Genomic DNA, 19,902 nt, shown 5'->3' with positions numbered 1-19,902 from the left:
GAAAACTCAGAATGATGACAATAGTATTTGAAATGCTCTGTAGGTCTGCTTCTAGATAGATGGGGAAAAATGTATGTTCCAAGGTACAAGTGCTTGTTGACTTTTCAAATGTAGCCAGTTTGTGCTCTTTGTCAGGTAACTCAGAATTACTCCACAGTGTCTGGCCTTCCTGTCCATTTGACAAGCACTTAAAAGGACAGTCTTAAGTACTTTATTTCGTAGTTTATTAATTTTTTTCTTCCTTTAGTTTGCAATATACGCTCAGAAACTGGAAAATAATTTCTTCTACTTTTTCTCCTTTCTCATTTAAGCTGAAATTGATTTTCTGAGCACGTAAGGAAAAAAATTAAGTGGTAGTTAATACAATTGCCTTTGCTGAATAAAAATAAAAGACTAGTTTACCTTCAAGCTGTGCTATATCCAAGTAAAGAGCTGCTCTGTCCCTCCCAGGAGGATTTTGATATAAAGAAGTATAAAATCTCATAATATCTACATAGAACTATTGTAGCCAATACAGGCAGTAATAGAATTGTTTATTTGGGGATGGGGGATGGTTTGCAATGTGGAGAATTGGGAAGCTAGGAGACACTCTTAAATCCATCAGCTTCTCTAGAACTCTTCTCAAATGCTCATTGTCATGACAACCATCTCTTCATAAACCAAGGCTCTGAGTGTAATACAGATGGGATTGGTAACAAGGTAGAGTTGCCATCTGCTTTGTTTTCTCCGAGGGACATATTTTTTGATCCCCAAGTCTGATCCTCAAATCTGACTCCTTTCAGGAGTCAGATATAATGATAATATTATTTCTTTTCTCCTGCCAAGCTACTTCTTCACCTCTGATCATATAACTTACTTATTATTAAATGGAGAAAAAAGGACAATTTTGTGCATATGGGCAAACAACCATAAATATTCTAATGATTTCTTCTTGTACCTCCTTTGCAAAGTCTGATAGGAGGTGGTGTGGAATTCAGTACCGCAGTCAACAGTGAGGTCTGACCAAAAAAAGTAGGAGCAAGGCACTACTTTTTCTAGGAACCATATAAAATTGTTCTTGAACCCTGCATTGATATTGATGCTTCCTGATGGTGGGGCTGCACGCAGTCATCAGCTCAATGGTTTTTGCTAGCCAAAGAAAGGGAGCACGTTGATTCTTTAGGAGAGGAAATCTTTTTTTTTCCTGTTACCAAATTTGGAGAGAATGAGCCACATAAATGAAGATGTACTTGGGAGACACAGACTCATGCTCTCAGCTTCATCTTTGCTGAAGATGCAATGACATTTTCTTACACCAACTTAATACAAAAATTGACATAATTTTAAAGGAGCATATCCAGCATTTAGTAAATTCTTTTATGCTATGATCAGAATTAAGTTCCATTCAGTCTTCAAAGAACAAAATATGTATTGAAAGGTATGTGGTGATTATGGGAAATATTTCAGGAAGTTCATACTTAAACTGAAGAACAGTTTGTCTCTTTGTGTTATAGTTAGTTTACATCTGCTACCATTTGTAATTCGGAACATAAAAATCTTGAAGAGTTTTTATAGCTGCATTTTTTCTTTTTAAACCGAGAAATTCTGTAATTACCATTCTAAATCAGAGGTAATTTATTTTCATATACTGTGTTTATGTCCTATGTGTTGCTATATTAGATATAAACATAAGCAAATACTGGTGGAATTATCAAGATGTACCAAAATATAGTGTGTACACACATGATGATTAAGCAATAAACATTTGAATAGAGTTTTGAATAACTTCACATGATGATTAAGCAATAAACGTTTGAATAGAGTTTTGAATAACTTCTGGAGTTGTCTATTAATTCTTCAAAGGAGCATTATTAGGAAGAATGCAGTACTTGAATATAGTTCTGAGCTGGGGTTTATATCAAAATCCTCCTGGGAGGGAGAGAGCAGCTTGTTACTTGGATGTAGCACAGCTCGAAGGTAAACTAGTCTTTTATTTTTATTCAGCAAAGGCATTTGTATAATCTACAGTTTAATTTTTCCCCTTACATATTCAGAAAATCAATTTCAGCTTAAATGAAAAAGGGGGAAAAGTAGAAGCAACAGTTAAGCAAACTTGAACCCAGTATTATCTTTGAATTTCATTTCAACAAGTAGCCAATGATGATGTGCCTAAGACCTTGTCAGTGGAAGTCTGTTTTCTGCAATTAATTTATACTTCATGTGTACAGTCATGTGTGAAGTCCAGGAAATAGCTCAGGTTCTCTATTGTCTTTTTTTTCTTTCATCTAGATAAAAATTAGGAAGCAGTGAAATTATCACAAACAGTCCAATTTTGGTTTATTTTAGCCTGTATCGTAGAACTTTCAACTTTGAATCTGTATACTTACAAATAATTCTCAAGGTAATATGGAAGTCTTGCTGCATTGCTCTGAAGGAGCTGGTGCATGATGTCTTAACAGTTTTCATTATAGTGTGTAAAAGAGTGCGTGCTTCCACTCTCAGACTGTGAGTTGACGCTGGGAAGTTTAAAGATTTATATCAATACATGACTTTCATCATCCTCAGTTCTCTAACGATATGGTTATCTTCAGATGGTGTACTAGAGACACTACTGATATTAGGAAACAGCACCTTTATTTTAAAACTTCTGATCTGAATTCTTTGGGTTTTACTCAAATTATTTGACTTCCCACTATGCTAAGTGTGACATAGGGTTGTGTGTGTGTGTGTGTGTGTGTGTGTGTGTGCGCGCTGGAAATCAAACCCCAGGCTTTGACATGCCAGGTAAGTGCTGCACCCACTGAGCTACATTGCCACCCCTACGTCACAGTTTCAAAATACCAGATCTGTGACATTCAGTTATCACTGGTTGTATTGCTTAACATGTGCTTAGAGAGCACCATCTTCTCTCAAGGTGAGTGGTCTCGCAGGGTGGCTGCATTCTCTCTTTCTCAAGGCAAGTAAGGAGTAACATTCAGCGTGGGAGAGTGCTGGGCCCCACAGAAAACCGCTTAGCAGTTATTGGGGTGCCTGAAGACAACTGTGTGCTGCAGACACTCAACATCTTGAAGTGTTTTGGGTATAATAAAACCCAAAATGTGCTCTCTTTTCTCATTTTTTTCCCATATGTATTTTGGGTAAAATATAATCCACATGCTCTTCTTCCTTCACTTTTTAAATCATGAAAATGTTTTGTAAGAGCTGTTTGATGTCCAGGAAGTCTTTTATCCTTTTTATTAGGTTATTTATATATATAAAGAAAAAGAAACAGAAAACACAACATGACTTCATGAATTAGGGCCAACACAAAATGCCCAAATTAAGTTTGAGATTCTAAATCTGAAATACTTGAAAACAAAACATTTCTTTTTTGTGTTTTGCAAAAGTCGTGCTCCCTTCTATTAGGCAAAGTTACAGCCTGTTGGGAAGAAGTAGGGAAGAGAGTAGATGGTCTGGTACCCCAGGACATCTGCTAACCCGTTAATTTTTATTGTGGTAGGTCATTCCATCTGCAGTTTACACATGGGAAGTGCTTCCAGAGGTCTGCAGTAACTGGCTAAAGGCCACAGAAGAAATGCAAGCCAGGGTCTACTTGACTTTTCCATTTATATTCTTTTCATTACTCCTGTCCTCCTCATTCTTGGGGATTGTCTCAGGGTGACCCTCTAGATAATGAAAAAGTCTCATGTTAGGACATGACTTGGAAATAGCTAAGTCATCATGCCATGGATGAAGACTATTATAACTCCAAGAAAGAAAGCATCGGCTTGTTATTGACGAGGTAGAGATTTGTTACAGTGCTTGCATAAGAGCATTGGGTAGGTGACATGATATGGCATGAGGTCCTGGTGGGGGCTGCCCTCATACTGTAGTAGAGGAAACCCAGAACTCACAGTGGTGATGATGTGGTCCAGGCTCTTGCATTGTGATTCACAATATTTCTAAACAAATGATTTTTTGATTATATTTATTTTGGTGATGCATATTGCATTTATTTATTTGGTGGTACTAGGGCTTGAACTCAGGGTCCCTGCCTTCCAGGCAGATTCTCTATCATTTGAGCCAAGTCCCTGGCCATTTTTGCTTTCATTATTTTTCACATACAGTCTCATGTTTTTGCCTAGGGCTGACCTCAAGCTTTGATCCTCCAAATACGTACCTCCTAAGTAATTGAGATTATAGACATGTACCACCACTCCCAGCCCTGCATTTATTTTATTTTTAAAGAAGGTCCTTATTTGAGAAAAGTAGTGCATGACATTATTTATTTAAATAGATTAAACTTATTTCTTAAAAAAGAAGTTTTCACTGCTTGTACTTTTCTGGAGACATTTTAAAGTGTGGCAGAATGGAAAACATAGCTTGACGGGCCTTTCTGTAACAGTCCTATGTATAGGTACTATTATCCTTTTCGTGGTTCAAGAACCGTTTTGAGCAAAAGAAGATGATATTCAGCTGACGCCATGGAGTCCATTGCATGACATTAAGTGACTCCATTACAAAATGGAGAGTGTGAAGTCTTGGCATGTGAACCAGGGCCTAGGTTCTTCTTAGAGTTCCAGTTCCGTAGTCTTTCTCCCAGAAACCCCAGTTTTGTTCAACGTGTAGCTATGATTGTACTGCAGTCTCATGTGATTTCTTACTTTTTGCCTTCTTCTTCTCTTGTGCTGAGTCTTTGGCATGGAGGGGAAGATATGGCTTATTCAACTCTTCCTCCATTGACTTTGGCAACATAGAAAAAATACAACAGGCAGTTTCATAGCTGAGGTTTGGAGAACATTGCGGTCATCTTATTGAGAACATGGTTAGTTTTTTTGAAGGTCAGGAAGCCAGTAGCTTTTTTCCAGTGGATTCACTGAAGTATCCAACATCTGGCTCCTAGTTTTATCGATAGTACTTTTCTGGGGAGATTCTTGTTGGTTTTCTTTCATAGAATTTCAATTTCACTTTGTATCTTCATAGGTCATGTCCCTTAGAAATAAAAAATATAGGTAATTACTGTAGTGCTTAATTTTTCTCATGTTGCTACTGAACAGTCACTCTGATTAGTCTTTTACTCCAAGACCACGTGGAACTTATAAGCATTCTGATTACATCAGCTTCTTTGCCAAAGGGTCTCTGCACACTTTTCAACATCATTTCTAAGAGCCTGGCCATACCTAGTGAGGAGAGGGTGAGGCCTGAAAGATCTGTGTACAAAGGCAAAGTAAGCAATTTGTACAGCAGTCCCTCCCAGAGCAGAGTGGAGCAGAGGGCTCGGGATCTCACGAGGCTCAAGGAAAGGGGTGGACTACTGTGAGCCCGCTTTATAGTCAAAACCAGGGTAAAATATCTTGGGAAGGGGAACAGTTACTGTATAGTAGAGATAGAAGTCTTTCCTTGGTGTATGTTTTCCATTACTGTGACAAAACACCTGAGAAAAACAATTGCAAAGGACAAAGGATTTACTTTGGCTCACAGTTTCAAAGGTTTTCAGCCCACGGTTGGCTGCTTTATCACTTTGGGACTGAGGTGAGCAAAATACCATGATGGGGGTGTGTGACAGAGGAAGTTGCTTACCTCATGGCTGCCGGTAAGCAAAGAGAGAGAGAAAGAGAGAGAGAGAGAGAGATCATGTGGTGGGGCTGGGAACAAGATAGAGCCCCCAAGGGTCTGTCCCTTTCTGTTAGATCCCATCTCCTAAGTTTTTATCACCTCCCAATAGCCCATCAAATTATGAACTCCTCAGTGGAGTAATCCACCCATGAGGTTGGAGCTCTCATGTTCCAATAAGTTCCAAAAAGCCCATCAGTTGGCAACCAAGCTTTTAGTACAAGACCTCTGGGAAATATTTTAGATGTAAGCCATAATACTTGGTGATGGCACTATAAATGATGCTTGGGGTCATCTTTTTCTATGAAAGGGGCCTCCTCAAAATCACCATCTATGTCATTGCCTACAGAGGGGCAGAGAGCCTGTCCCATCTCTGGAAGATCTGATTACTAGACCTGTGAATTTAGATCAAGGGAGAAGACCCATGTTTGCTTCTTCTTCTTCTTCTTTTTCTTTTTTCGTGTTGCTAGGGCTTGAATACAGAGCCTTCACCTTGAGCCGCTCCACCAGATCTTTCTTGAGGATTTTTCAAGATAGGGTCTTGTAAAACTATTTGCCCCAGCTGACTTCAAACTGCCATCCTCCTACTTTTTGTCTTCTGAGTATAGGATTACAGGCGTGAGACGCCACCAGTGCCTGGCTCATGTTTGCTTCTTAAAATTTTTTTTATTTTATAAAATGAGATTTCTGAGCATCTAATTTAAAAACTATAGTTACCATCCTTTAGGAATATGCTATATCTCTGTTGTGTGGCGTCTGTCTACAGGCTCTCGGCCTTGTTAACATGGTCATTAAGATGTGGGTGCTCACATAATGGGACATGCCACCTTTCACTGTGCTACCTGTGAGAATATCTGTCACTGGTGTGTCTGCTCACATCCCACAGCAACTGCTAAATTCATTCTTCCTGTTGACAACACTTGGAAGTGTTCAAAAAGGATGAGATTTGCTTTTGAATGTCTGTGTGTTATAGTAGGTCCACTTAAAATTGTGTATTGGAAGAAACTATTCCAGGAAGAGAGGCGGGGGGGGGGTGGATTTAACTGTGATATATTGTAAGAACTTTTGTAAATATCAGTGTACCCCTTAGTGCAATAACATGATAATAAAAATTGAAAGTGCATATTGGAAGATTCTTTGTGTTCATAAGGAAATAAACCAAAGAACTGAAGCTTGATGTGTATAGATAGCTGAGCCAGTATCACTCTGTTCAGCATTCATTGACTGTGAACTGAAAATATTCATGGACGTTATTTCCACACCAAAAGGATGTTTAGCTCCTATGTGATTAAAATAATATCAAAGCCACTATATTGGAGAAAGGAGATACTCTCATAACTTGCTTTCATAGTCCTCCCATTCATTGAGAAGGTTAATTGACAGTCTTCTCTGAGTGATGCTCCCAACCCTATCCCAGGAACGTGCACAGGACACTGTGCAACAGACATAATAACCTTTGTCTGCAGGCAATATGCACAGCTGGGAAAGATAATCAAAGAGCCTCTGTTTGAGAGGTCTACAACATTCCACAGAAAGACTGAACAATCCTGCTGGCCTCTGCCTGAAAACTACCACTAACAGACATTCCTTGGACAGATTTCATAATCATTGTCTTTAGGTGTCACAAGTGGTTATATGGAGCCTCTTTGGCTCCCAAAACACTGCTAACACTGTCACAGTTAAAAGCCTCTGAAAATTTAAAGTGAAAATTAAAATAGTGTGATATTGTCTAAATATAAAGTCACCACCAGTAAGTGAGTCTTTGGTTTTTCAAAGTTCATTGGTTTCATGGCCAGTCACAGTTCTGAGAACTTGCAAGACTCCCTGATCCCATCCTGTTCAATTTTTTGAGGCATATGTGTGACGTTGAATAATTTGGAGTAAGTTCCATCATGGGTACAATAACATGTGATTACAATTTTGTGAACACAAAACAGTAAATATCCTGAGACGAAAGAACAAAAACTTCACTTTTGAATGCTAATACTTCTGAAAGGGCATGCTTATATTACTGTTATAGACATTATCCAAAACCTTGAGGTGAAATTTTAAGGAATGAGAACATCCCTGAGGGCTTTTATTGCATCTTCTGCTCCCTGGGTTTAATTTGTCCTATTAGACAACAAGACTGGGCATGGTAGTTCAAGTGTGTAATCCTAGCTATTTGAGAGGTGGACATTTGCAGGATCAAGGTTTAAGGCCAGCATAGGCAAAAATATTCTTGGAACCCCATCTTAGTCAATGGATGAGCACAGTGGTATGAGTCTGTCAACCCAGCTACACAGGGGAGCACAAATTGGAGAGTATTGGTCCAGCTCCGCCCAGGCATAAATGTGAGAGCCTATCTCAAGAATAACTGGTGCAAAAGGGGCTGGTATAGTGGGTCAAGTGATAGAGAGCCTGCCTAGCAAGTGCGAAGCCCTGAGTTCAACATGCAATAATGAACAAGGTCACCCACTTCTTCATTTCTTCAGTCTTGGATCATACAAGTGGAAGGTACTCTTTCCCATGGGAAGACATCTGCTCTGATAAAGGCCACACTACCATTGGCCCTGGAATGGCTGAGTGATGGAGTGGAAGGTGCAATAAATTTGCTTAAAAAAAAGCAAGATTTGATAGACTCATGTATTTTATGCCTCACAGTCTATTGGGCCTCACAAATACCTAAATAATTAACTTCAGTATAGTGCACGTAGCACAACCTCAATGTGATATCTCGCTCCCTCTGCTAGAATGTCTAAAAGGAAAAGGGTTCATATTACCAAGAATTGGCAAGAATGTAGGGCAGCTGGCAGGTATGAGAAGTGGCACAACCACTTTGAAAAACCATTTGGTAGTTTCTTATGCACCTGCTTATTTATTTATCCAAGAGCAATGGAAGAATACATCCATAAAAACTTATAAATAAATTGCTCATCACAGCTTTACTTATAGTAGCCAAAACCTAGAAATAACCCAGCTATCCAATGAAAGGATGAAAGAGTTCTACTTATTTACTGGGTGTACCCATACAGTGGAACACAATAAAAAGAACCAACTATTCATACATACAATAACATGGATAAGTATTGAAGTAATTAAGAAGTCAGACATAAAAAGTAAGAGACTCTTAGGGACTTACTTTGCATGTTAACAGTGGGAATGCAGATGGAATTGATGGGACTTGATAATAAGATGATGGCGGGACGGTGGACATCGACTCTGATGTTTGTCTCTGACTTAAAGACAAGGATTATAGGATGTTTCCTGAAGCATACATGGAATGATGAGCTACTTGTTTAATATTGAGCTCTGGGTAAATCGAAGACCCCAAGAAGAAATATCCATTAGATAGACCAATAATACTTAAATATTTAAAGAAATAAATTTACATTTTGAGTTTTTAATTAATACATGGATAGGCTGCTACTACAAATAGTAATATCAATGGAAAACAAAGACAAGAACAACAAATGGGTTTCTATAGCCATTCTTGTGGATAGGAAGGAACAGAGTTGAGAGGAAAGAAAGAGAGAAGGGATAAATTGATGGGACGCCTCAACACAAAAGAACAGTGAACTGATTTGGGAAGCAGCGAGCTTCATGGGTCCCTTGTTTATTTAATGTCCCTGTCACTCTGGCATACCTTTATCTGTGTGGTTTTATTTGTTTAGTCACTTGATCCACATTCTATAATTAAGTGAATCTCAGAAGAGGCAGTGTTAATTGTGGCTAAGGGCACAGGTAGTAGACATTATATTCCCATCACTGTCCTTAACAGATAAAATGTCTGAGTGTCTGTAATACAGGGATATCAGTTCCTGCTACTTAAGTTTATTGTATTAATAAAGATGAAAAGAACTGAGTGCAGGAAGCACCTAGCATTGCTTCTAATTCACAGCAAGGGGCTCAGAAATGGATCTCCTTCTCCTTTCTTTTTCTCCTTATTCTTCCTTCCCTTACCTATCTACTATGTTGTCATAATAGTTAGAAAAAAACTTTACTATCTCAATCAATTATTAGAAATCAGGGGCACATTTTAATGGTTTTTACAGAAGTAATCATCTGACTCATTCTCACAAGTGATTTATTTGCATGTGCTATTTCATTAATCTTTTTTTACATGTTATGAAAACAGATCATGTCTTAGTGATGAACAAAGAAATAGAAGTTTAGTGACTTTGGTCCTATCATGCTCCAATTTCTGTTTGGTTTAAGGCTAACTTTTTAGCACTTTAGAGTCTTCAACTAGGCAAAAATGAATAATATGGCTATATAAGGCTATTAGAAATGTGTAAGTAGAAAGGATTCACTAAGTATAGGACTTTATAGACAGCTAAGTGGGTTTCATATGTTGGAATATTTCTGCAGATGTGACACTAGGGCACTAAGAAACTTAAAGCCACATTGAAATTCATTGATATAGTTGCATTTAAAAAGTAGTTACTTGACTTGCCTATGAAGTGTGTTTCTATTGTACTTTATTTTATCTGATAGAAAATAGACCTTACTAGTTCCAATCCCTGCTCGTGTTGATTTCACCAGTGATGTACACCTTTCATTTTAACTCAGCAGGAGTTTCTTGTTGTGTTTCAGGCTTTGGAGATTTGACCCTCCACGATCAGGTCCATCTTCTGGAATGTGCCTGGCTGGAGATTCTGATGATTGGCCTCATCTGGCGCTCAATAGAGCACCCAGGGAAGCTCCTGTTTGCGCCTAACTTGCTCTTGGACAGGTGAGTGACCTGGATGGAGGGTGAGAAGCACATGCTTTATAATCACCAGCTTACTCCTGAGGTTGTTTTATTCTGTATTCCATGAAGCTTCAAAGAGCTGGATTAGTTATGTTTACTATATGAATGGGTGAATTCGGGTGAGACAGGCTTGTCAAATTCACAGAAGGCAAAGGCTAGCTGTCTCCTAGACATCTCCTGAGAGAACTTTATTATTTCTAACACACACAATAATAAACCATAATTTTCTTTCTCTACCTTTCTCTTATGTAAAAATGATGAATAATACCCATTAAATTAAAACCTTTTTTGATGCATGTGCATCCAAACCATAATAGCCTTTTCCTGTCCTTCTTCAGTTTTTCCATCAGTAAAATGAGGAAATTTGGCCAGAGAGTTCTGAAGGTTATTTTCAGTTCTAGGTATTTATTTCAGTATTCAAATGGATTACCTTCTTTAACATGTTATACTGGGGTTATTTAAAAATATGGGTCCTACTGTTCTCTTTCAGTCATTGCTTAGAGTAGGATTAAGACATTTTTCAACAGTTGCTACCACCAATGGAGTCTACTCAGTGACCACTGCTGTGCTAAGCACTTTACAAATGTTATTTCACTTAATCATTACAGCACCCCTGTGATAAGGTAGGGACCTTATCTTCCATGTTTTGCCAGAAAGGAAGCCCAATCTTAGAGACAACCCACTACTTGCAAAAAGCAGAGCACTAGCTGGAATGGAGGTAGGATTTGAATTCAAGATCTTTCTGGTTCTGACATACTCTATTGCCTGCTGTCTTGGGTACCCCTTCCTCCCACTTTCCATCTTAGTGATGCTGCTGTAGTTCTTTGGTTCCAGGTACACCTTGTCTGTGCAAGTCACACACGATTCAGATGGGAAAGGATTATCTTTATATTCTTTCTTGCAAACTTATCTTCTATGCCCCATAGTCCAAGGCCACCAGGTTGCCCATGATGCATCTTTTCACAGTCCTTTGTTTTGGACAGCTGCACAACCTCTGGGGATCCCTACACCAGCCAAGATCCCTGGAGCAGAGTCACAGCAGAGGTTATTTAGAACAAGAAAAGTGTGCGAGGCATTGCTTCCTGTTCCATGTGGACTAATTTAGCTTCTGAAAAACATTGATGACACTATTCCAGAAGCAGATTGTGCTGTCCATAGAAAGATTCCAATATCATATTTTCATAAACTTACTGAGAATGGTCACTAATCTTGTACCTTAGAACAACATTCCCACTGTATTCTGTCAGACCTTACAGGATGTCTTTTACTCCCTAAGCATTCTTCCACTCCTCTCCTCTTTTCTTCCTTTTCCTTCCATTTCTTTCCCTTCTTCCATTTCTTTTTCTTGTCTTGTCATTTTTTCCTTTCTACATTCCTCCTCTGTTTTGTTTTCTTTTTTCCTTCTTTCTTTTTGCCTAACTCCTTGTTTAAATTGTTTTCTTGCCTGACAGTAGTGTGGTTCTGTGAACCAGTTGTACCAAATTTGTGGGTGAAAATCTTAGAGCACATATAAAATGTCCCTCCTCCAGTCTGGAATATGTCTTCATCGTTTAGATTTTGGCATGTTTATAGCTGAACTGATCTACTCTATAATTTCTGTGTTCATCCACATCTATCTTCCTGTGTTCACACTTGCCAAGAACAGTCCTCAGATGATTGCATTTTTAACAGGATGGGACACTCACATTGCCTCTCCTCAGTGAATTCATATGGCCAATCAGGTGATGTTGACTAGGACTTTAGCAGCTACCTGTTTCTCTTTCCTTTCCACATGCATCCATAGCGGTTTATTTTCTCTCATGTCTCTCACAGAAGTATGAGTGACTAAAAGCTCTCACTTTTACCCCATCCTACTTTCAAAAAATCCAAGATTGAATTTCTGTTACCTCTAGACCCAGATTCTTCATCCTCTGCATTGCTGACATGCAGGGTCTTTATTTGGGGGGGGGGGGCTGTCCTGTGCATTCTAGGATGTTTAGCACCACTCCTGGACTCCTCCTGCTAGATACCAGGAGCACCTCTCCCCCAGGCCAGTTACAACAACAGACCGTCTCCAGGCACTTCAGGTGCCTCCTGTGTGTGACAGGGGTGGGTGGAGGCACAGATGTTGAGAACCCTATGAAAACCACTGCTCTCGACTTTCCTACTTCAGTGTCTTAGTTACCCAACCAACATCTCCCAAGCTAAACACATGAACTTCCCCATCAAGTCTGACCCTTTGCTTTTCTTGTTTATCTTAGTAACAGCAACACTCGCCTAGACCCTGGAGCTTCAGGTTTACATTAACGATGATACCAACTCCTCCCTCGCCAGGTTATCCAGTTAACTGTCAGTTATTCAGTTATCCAGTTAACTGTCAGTTATTCTCCAAACGGCTTCGGAATCCACCCCTCCCCACCGTCTCCATTCCACTCCCCTAGCACAGATTCCTCCTGTCTCTTTCCCAGCTGACTTCCCTTCCTGACACTGTCTTTCTTAGCTATATCCCTTTTCCTTTCGGTCTCTTCCCCACAGTGCTACCTGAGACAACTTTACAAGGCACAGCAGGAACCATGATGCTTCCTGACTCAGTTTCCACTGACTCTCATTTCTCTTGAAAGTGCTGCGTAGGCTTCTTACCTTGATAATTATGAATCTCTTTCACAAGTGTCACAAACACAGGTACCTGAAGATCCAGTCAGATGTTGTAAATGCAGAAAGCTAGTGGTGAGGGTCAAAAAGGGAGTGCTTAGAGTTAAGTGACCTCGCCCCTGGTGGGTGAACTTGACCAGAGAATTCTAAAGACAACTTCACATATGCAAGTTTTTTCTATCATCAGTTTATCATCTAACTATCTGTCTAGCTAGCTATTTATTTTGAGACAAGGTTTCACTAAGTAGGCCAGGATGGTCTCAATCTCAAAATCCTCCTGCCTTTGCCTCTTGAATACTGAAGTTACATGTGTGGGCTACCGTGCTTGACTTCAGTATTTTCTTCCACTGCTTCTGAAAGTCCCTCCACCTTTGGGGTTTCTTGTCAGCAACCTGTCATTCTTTAAGGCTCATTTCAGAGGCTACTTTTCCATAAATCCTTCCTTCAAGCTTACCTTTGTCTGAGCTGTCACTGTGCCCACGTTGTACTTCCCCTGAAGTCTTAGTCTCATCCTGCCAGATGCTGAACTCTTGATTTGCCTTTCTGACCTACCAGCTCATAAACTTCTTGTGTTCAGAACCATATTTTTTTCATCTTTGTGTTACCTTCAACCCACAAAGCCTTCCGTGATACCCAATAAGTATGTATTAATTGCACTGGCCAAGGTCACCCAGGTGGCTTGCAGCAAGAGTAAGGAGAAGAATCTACAGCTCCCGATGGTCATTGTAGCTGTGATTGTCATCAAACTTACTTCATGTTCATTGCTATTCACCAGTTCCTGGCTTATTCCTTTGCAGACTTTGCAGAAATTAATATCCATAGAAGGATTTTTATAATTTATGAATGCATTTGCTGCACAAACCTGTTATGCAACTTTTAAATTCCAAATGGGGATGAGCAACACATGCTGTTTTTCCAATGTCAATACCCATTATGATGTAAAATCTTTAGGGCCTTACTACCTGTAAGAATACTTAGGTACACATTAAGGATGTCTAAAGTGGGCAAATAAGTATAAATGTATATTTAAATATAAAAATAAAAAATACGATCTAGAGTATAAAAATTCTGTATTCTTCTAAACATTAAAATATCCCTAAATGTTATTAAAAATTGACGTCGTTTGGCTATTCTCTTACTGTTTGAGGATAATTGTTTTGATGTACTTAGAGATACATAAGCAGAGCCCACTGTGACCAACAGCTCCTTATACATGCGGAAGCTGGTTTTTAAGTCATAGTGAGAGTGTGGTTTAGATTTTGCTCTGAAGGATTCTAACACATACAATAAAATTGAGCTCTCTGCTTAGCATAAGTCAACGTGATCTTGCCATTGCTCTTTGGCCATCACATTGTATGTAATAAACATTTTTAACAAAATATAGATATGCATAGTTTTGAAGCTTAGTGGCTAGTTGGGACTTGGGAGGCAGAGGGTGAGTATTAGCTTTATCACTTTTATTCTGTCTTAGGCTTTGCGAGGCTGTGTGTGACGGATCAGCCACCTCCACAGGCTGTTTTCATTTTGATAGAAATGGGGAAAGAGAAAGGAAGCCTAAGGTACCAAGTAGCCTTGTAACCATGGATGACCAACTGGGGATTTACTTTTATCTGCTACGGATCACCCTCATGCTCCATTTTTTCAAATCTTTGCAAATTCAGCCACCTGTGCTTTACAAAGGCCATCAAGAGGATAGAATATACCCCAGCCTTTCCTTGAATTGCTTGAATGTTTGTTTTGGCAAGCGGGGGCTGGTGATTGTGGGAATATAAAATCTACTAGGTTGTTATCCTACATTAGCACAGGACATAGTTCCTATCTTGTGTCTATTTTAAAAAAGAGTCACTGCTTGATTTATTTCCTGATGACAACCCATGACATCTTGACTTTGGTAGTTTATATGTTTCCTGGTAGTCATATGCTTGTAGGCTAATTTTATGCTTGCCAGCCTCTGCCTGCCCACAAGGTCCGGTTCCTCCCTGTACTTCATGCAGTCATCTCTTCCTGTGAAGACCAGGAAAGAGAGGTTATTATGAAGTATAAAGAAAGAACCCAGTAATTTCACCTATGCTGTGTGTGTGGTGTGTGTGTGTGCTCATATTATGTGTTTTATAAGAGGAATGTTAAAGATAAGAATGCCTGTGAAAGTAATCAGGAAATGAAGAGAGCTCATTTTCCATTCTAGCACCTAATCCTTTGGTGTGTTTTGGCCATGCCTGCTGGGTCTACTAGGAACAGCTCTTCATCTATTCCCACTTGAGTCTCATACTCAAGTGAAAAATACAGACTGAAAACAGGAGCAAAAGAGTTCATCGTGGATCATTCCTGAGGGGTTTCTTTGCTGTTGCAGGAGTGCAGTTTACTATCTCTGGAAGGCAGATACGATGTTAGAGAAAGCAACGTAAATTGCCTGTTCAGTAAGACTATCCAGTTTCTGAGGGGCTGTTTTGCTGGCACCATCCGTGCTAACAAATTCTGAGAAATATTTGTGGATTTCTCAGTGAAGCCAAAGCACTCTTCTTTGATTCCTATTTACTCTCAAAGAAAAAAATGATTCATGCATTTGAAAAGCAGGGACTAATTTGACAAGCAGAGTATTCCTTCTACCAAGCCTCTGGCCAGAGAGTTGTTGATCCAGCTCTTTCCATGGTGCCCCCATCAGGAGGCTCTGCCTGCAGGAAATAGTACTGAACAACAGAAAGGTCTTTTACTTGTAGGCATGGAATAGGAGTCACTTCTCTTCCTTAAGAGAAAAACAGGTTGCTGCACCAGAGAAAACATTTGCCTCTTCTGCTAAAGAACAGACTGTTTTCTGATGATAAATTCATTTTAAATGGGAAAAACTCATTTTTTAGAAATAACAACATCTTAGGTTGTTTATTGTAAATACTGTGTCAAAAACCATCCAAATAAAAGTATATTAAAAAAAACCACAATGTTTCCAGCAACACTTTTATTGGCTTTCCCCCCAATTTAATTTCACTATATTCTTTGTAAGTTTTTTACTTGGAAGAATAAAAAATTAAGTACTGAAATAATTCAAGATAGTGAATTCAGAATGTAATCCATCCGCGTGTGTTTGGGGTATAAAAGGAAGAAGGTCCTCCTATCTGTCCCCTTTTCAGAACTGCTCCCTCTGAACAATGTGTGCTGTGCTGGAGGTGAGACCCCACACATGGGGTAGCTTGGGGAGCACGTTGTGGGGGAAGGGTATGGAGAGTAAGCAGCTTGTCAGCAAAGCCAGATCTGGGCCAGAAATCATTCCATTCATAGCAGTAGCATTGTCAGCTTTCCTCCTCAACTTTCCAGAAGTGCCAAGTGTGGAGGTCTGTGCATTTCCATTTGCGTGGCTCTGCCCCATTCATGCCTGAGTTGATGATTGCACAAGGCATGAATCCATCAAGAGATCACACTATACCCTCAGAAAGCTGTGTAATTATCGTCTGTCAGTTTTAAAATAAAATTGAAAAACAACCCTGCTTATAACCTTTTCCTCTCCACTTTTTGCAGTGTGATGAAAAAATGAAAAAAAAAGGGGGGGTGTAGGGGAAGCCCACATATATATTCTAGCCCTGGATCTTTGATTCTTTGTGGTTTTGAGCCCTTAATCACTCAACAGCTGGTGCTAATTGATCGATTCCTAAAAGTCTTTAGTTTAGCACCTTAACAAATTCTGGGAATATGAAACTCAATCATGAAGGAAAAAAATTGTAACCAAAAGAAGGGAGAAATTAGCCACGCTGCTATTCTTGCTACTTCTGATTGAAGAAGGATCAAATTATTAACTAAAATAATTTGACTAATAATTTGACTAAAACCCACCTTAATTATATACTTTTAATGGGTCATTTATATGACAAATGCATATATCTCAATGAAGATATTAAGCAGAGCCACACATACTTGATATTTCAGGAAAATTCTGTTTGATCAACAAAACCATCAGTCATGAAGGTGCTTGAAAGGGCTCTATTTGAAAAAGGTAGAAACCCAAAACTTCAAAGCAAGGTTTCTCCTTAAAAACAAAAGCAGTTAAGCAATGCTGTGTTATAAAGCCTTTAAATCCTTAAGAAAATTAAGCCTGTAAGCAGTAAGGATCCACTCAATATTCAATTGCTATAATTCCAACCAGAGAATTAATCCTGTGTAGGAGGTTACTTTGGCTTTTCTTATATTTCACTCAATGCTTTATTTTTGGCATTTCTTTTTAACAATTATGTACCAGCTGAATTGATTAAAATGTAGTCAAAATAACATTCTGACAGCCTAATCTTAAAATAATCTAATATTTAAATCACGCATACTGTACAGAGATATCAAGTAATTTCACACTTAAGCTTTTATTATAGGTACCTTTCTATGTTGACATTGGAAGGATCCTCTCTTTTTAAATTTTTTTCTTTCTTTTTTCCCGTGGTGCTAGAATTAAGCCAAGGCCTTGTGGCATGCTAGGCATGTGCTCTACCACTGAGCTACATCCCGGTCTGATTTGTTTTCATGAGTGTTGCCAAAATCCAGCTGTAAAAGAGGTGGCCACTTTCAAGTCTTTGCTAGTTAGAATTCAGTTTAATCAAACTCATTGAGTGCTTATTGAGCACAGCTCATGCATGAAGTTCTGCTTGAACTGGAGGATACAAAAAAAGAGATAGGTATGAAGCAGACCAGCCCGTGGGGACTTCCCTGTCTGGTGGTGGAATAATGTTTGTATGCAAGTGGATGTAACCCAAAGCAGGCCCTTTCCAAATCTCTAATCATTCATGACTCGTTTATCTTTCTTCATTATTTTCCAATGGCCAGGGGTTCTAAAAATCCCTGCTTTATGTTCACAGTGGTACACTGATTCATTTCTGACATTTTTACACCGAGTATTTAGCACAACTATACACATTATACAGGTAATCTGCTTGAAAGCAAACTAACACACACACACACACACACACACACACACACACACACCCCGAACTCTAAAAGCAAGAAAACCTGTATGTGCTCACCATCTCTAGCAATAAAGGAAATGCAAATTAAAACCACGCTAAGATTCCACCCCACCCCTGTTAGAATAGCCATCATTAGCAACACCACCAACAACAGGTGTTGGCGAGGATGAGGGGAAAAAGGAACCCTCTTACACTGCTGGTGGGAATGGAAACTAGTACAACCACTCTGGAAAAAAATTTGGAGGCCCATAAAGCTAAACATTGATCTACCATTTGATCCAGCAATCCCATTCCTGGGGATATACCGAAAAGAATGTGACTCAGGTTACTCCAGAGGCACCTGCACACCCATGTTTATTGTGGCACTATTCACAATAGCCAAGTTATGGAAACAGCCAAGATGCCCCACCACTGACGAATGGATTAAGAAAATGTGGTATCTATACACAATGGAATTTTACGCAGCCATGAAGAAGAACGAAATGTTATCATTCGCTGGTAAATGGATGGAATTGGAGAACATCATTCTGAGTGAAGTTAGCCTGGCCCAAAAGACCAAAAATCATATGTTCTCCCTCATATGTGGACATTAGATCAAGGGCAAACACAACAAGGGGATTGGACTATGAGCACATGATAAAAGCGAGAGCACACAAGGGAGGGGTGAGGATAGGTAAGACACCTAAAAAACTAGCTAGCATTTGTTGCCCTTAACGCAGAGAAACTAAAGCAGATACCTTAAAAGCAACTGAGGCCAATAGGAGAAGGGGACCAGGAACTAGAGAAAAAGTTAGATCAAAAAGAATTAACCTAGAAGGTAACACCCACGCACAGGAAATTAATGTGAGTCAACTCCCTGTATAGCTATCCTTATCTCAACCAGCAAAAACCCTTGTTCCTTCCTATTATTGCTTATACTCTCTCTACAACAAAATTAGAGATAAGGGCAAAATAGTTTCTGCCGGGTAATGAGGGGTTGGGGGGAGAAGGAGGGGGCGGAGTGGGGGGGTAAGGGAGGGGGTGGGGGCAGGGGGGAGAAATGACCCAAGCCTTGTATGCACATATGAATAATAAAACAATAAAAAAAAGAAAACCTGTATGTTATTCCTTGTGGTACTGGCAAAAAGGGAGTAGAAGGTATTGGCAGGAGTTAGCACATAGGTGAGTGCAATTAACACATCTTTGAAATATTACATATATCAACATGTTAAGCATGGCTTCAATGTTTTTCTGTGACAGCAGCTCTTAATTTTATGAATGGATATATGTTTGGCTTCAAAGTAAATGGAGTTACTAAGCGTATTTCAATTTCTTGTTAAAAGGTGAAATTGCCCATTATTAGTCTGGTGGTTATGTGACCTTGCTGTCATAATTAAGTTCCAATCTCTACCCTGGTATTATTGACGTCTCCCTGTGTGCTCCTATAATACAAAGACTAAGGGTGAAGTTTCTCTTTTGATGCTTTTATAGACATTCATTAAGTTGTTTAGTAGTCCTATTTGTTATTTTTCTTGCATTTTCATCTAATCAAATAGAAAAGAGATGTAAAAGCACCCCTTGGTGTCTTCGATTTTACACCACAACAGAGAACTAATTTCTTTTCTTTTTTTTTTTTTTCTTTTTATGGTACTGAGGCTTGAACTCAGGGCCTTCACCTTGAGCCACTCCACCAGCCCTATTTTTGTGAAGGGTTTTTCGAGATAGGGTCTCGTGAACTATTTGCCTGGGCTGGATTCAAACTGCAATCCTCCTTATCTCTGCTTCCTGAGTAGCTAGGATTACAGGCGTGAGCCACCAGTCAGTGCCCGGCAAGAACCAATTTATTAACCTGCTCTCATTCTCACCCCTCTCCATTGGCACAGTCTAAGATCTGCTGTGAGTTTATCGCTGCAAAAGAGATGAACAACATGTTAAGATGATGAAGGAAGCCTATTGACTGCGTTCTCAATATACTCACCACTCTGGCTAGTGGGTTTCTACACTGCGCCCTGATACGAAAGGGACTATATGTGTCTAAGCTTGGTTAGACAG

At 39.4% G+C, this 19,902-nt stretch overlaps 1 protein-coding gene across 9 annotated transcripts in view; it reads left to right on the top strand.

Annotated features, from left to right (window-relative positions):
• Window positions 1-19,902, top strand: part of Esr1 (estrogen receptor 1) — a 399,315-nt gene that overhangs the window by 308,220 nt on the left and 71,193 nt on the right. For all 9 annotated transcript variants that reach the window (XM_074072284.1, XM_074072304.1, XM_074072297.1 and 6 more), the window contains one exon: window positions 10,147-10,285. In XM_074072284.1, the coding sequence (XP_073928385.1) occupies window positions 10,147-10,285 (139 nt within the window). The remainder of the gene's footprint in view (window positions 1-10,146; window positions 10,286-19,902) is intronic.

Source organism: Castor canadensis, chromosome 1 (assembly GCF_047511655.1).
Source record: "Castor canadensis chromosome 1, mCasCan1.hap1v2, whole genome shotgun sequence".
NCBI lineage: Eukaryota > Metazoa > Chordata > Mammalia > Rodentia > Castoridae > Castor > Castor canadensis.
The sequence above is the reverse complement of the archived record's forward strand: the minus strand, read 5'-3'. Positions and strand labels throughout refer to the sequence as shown.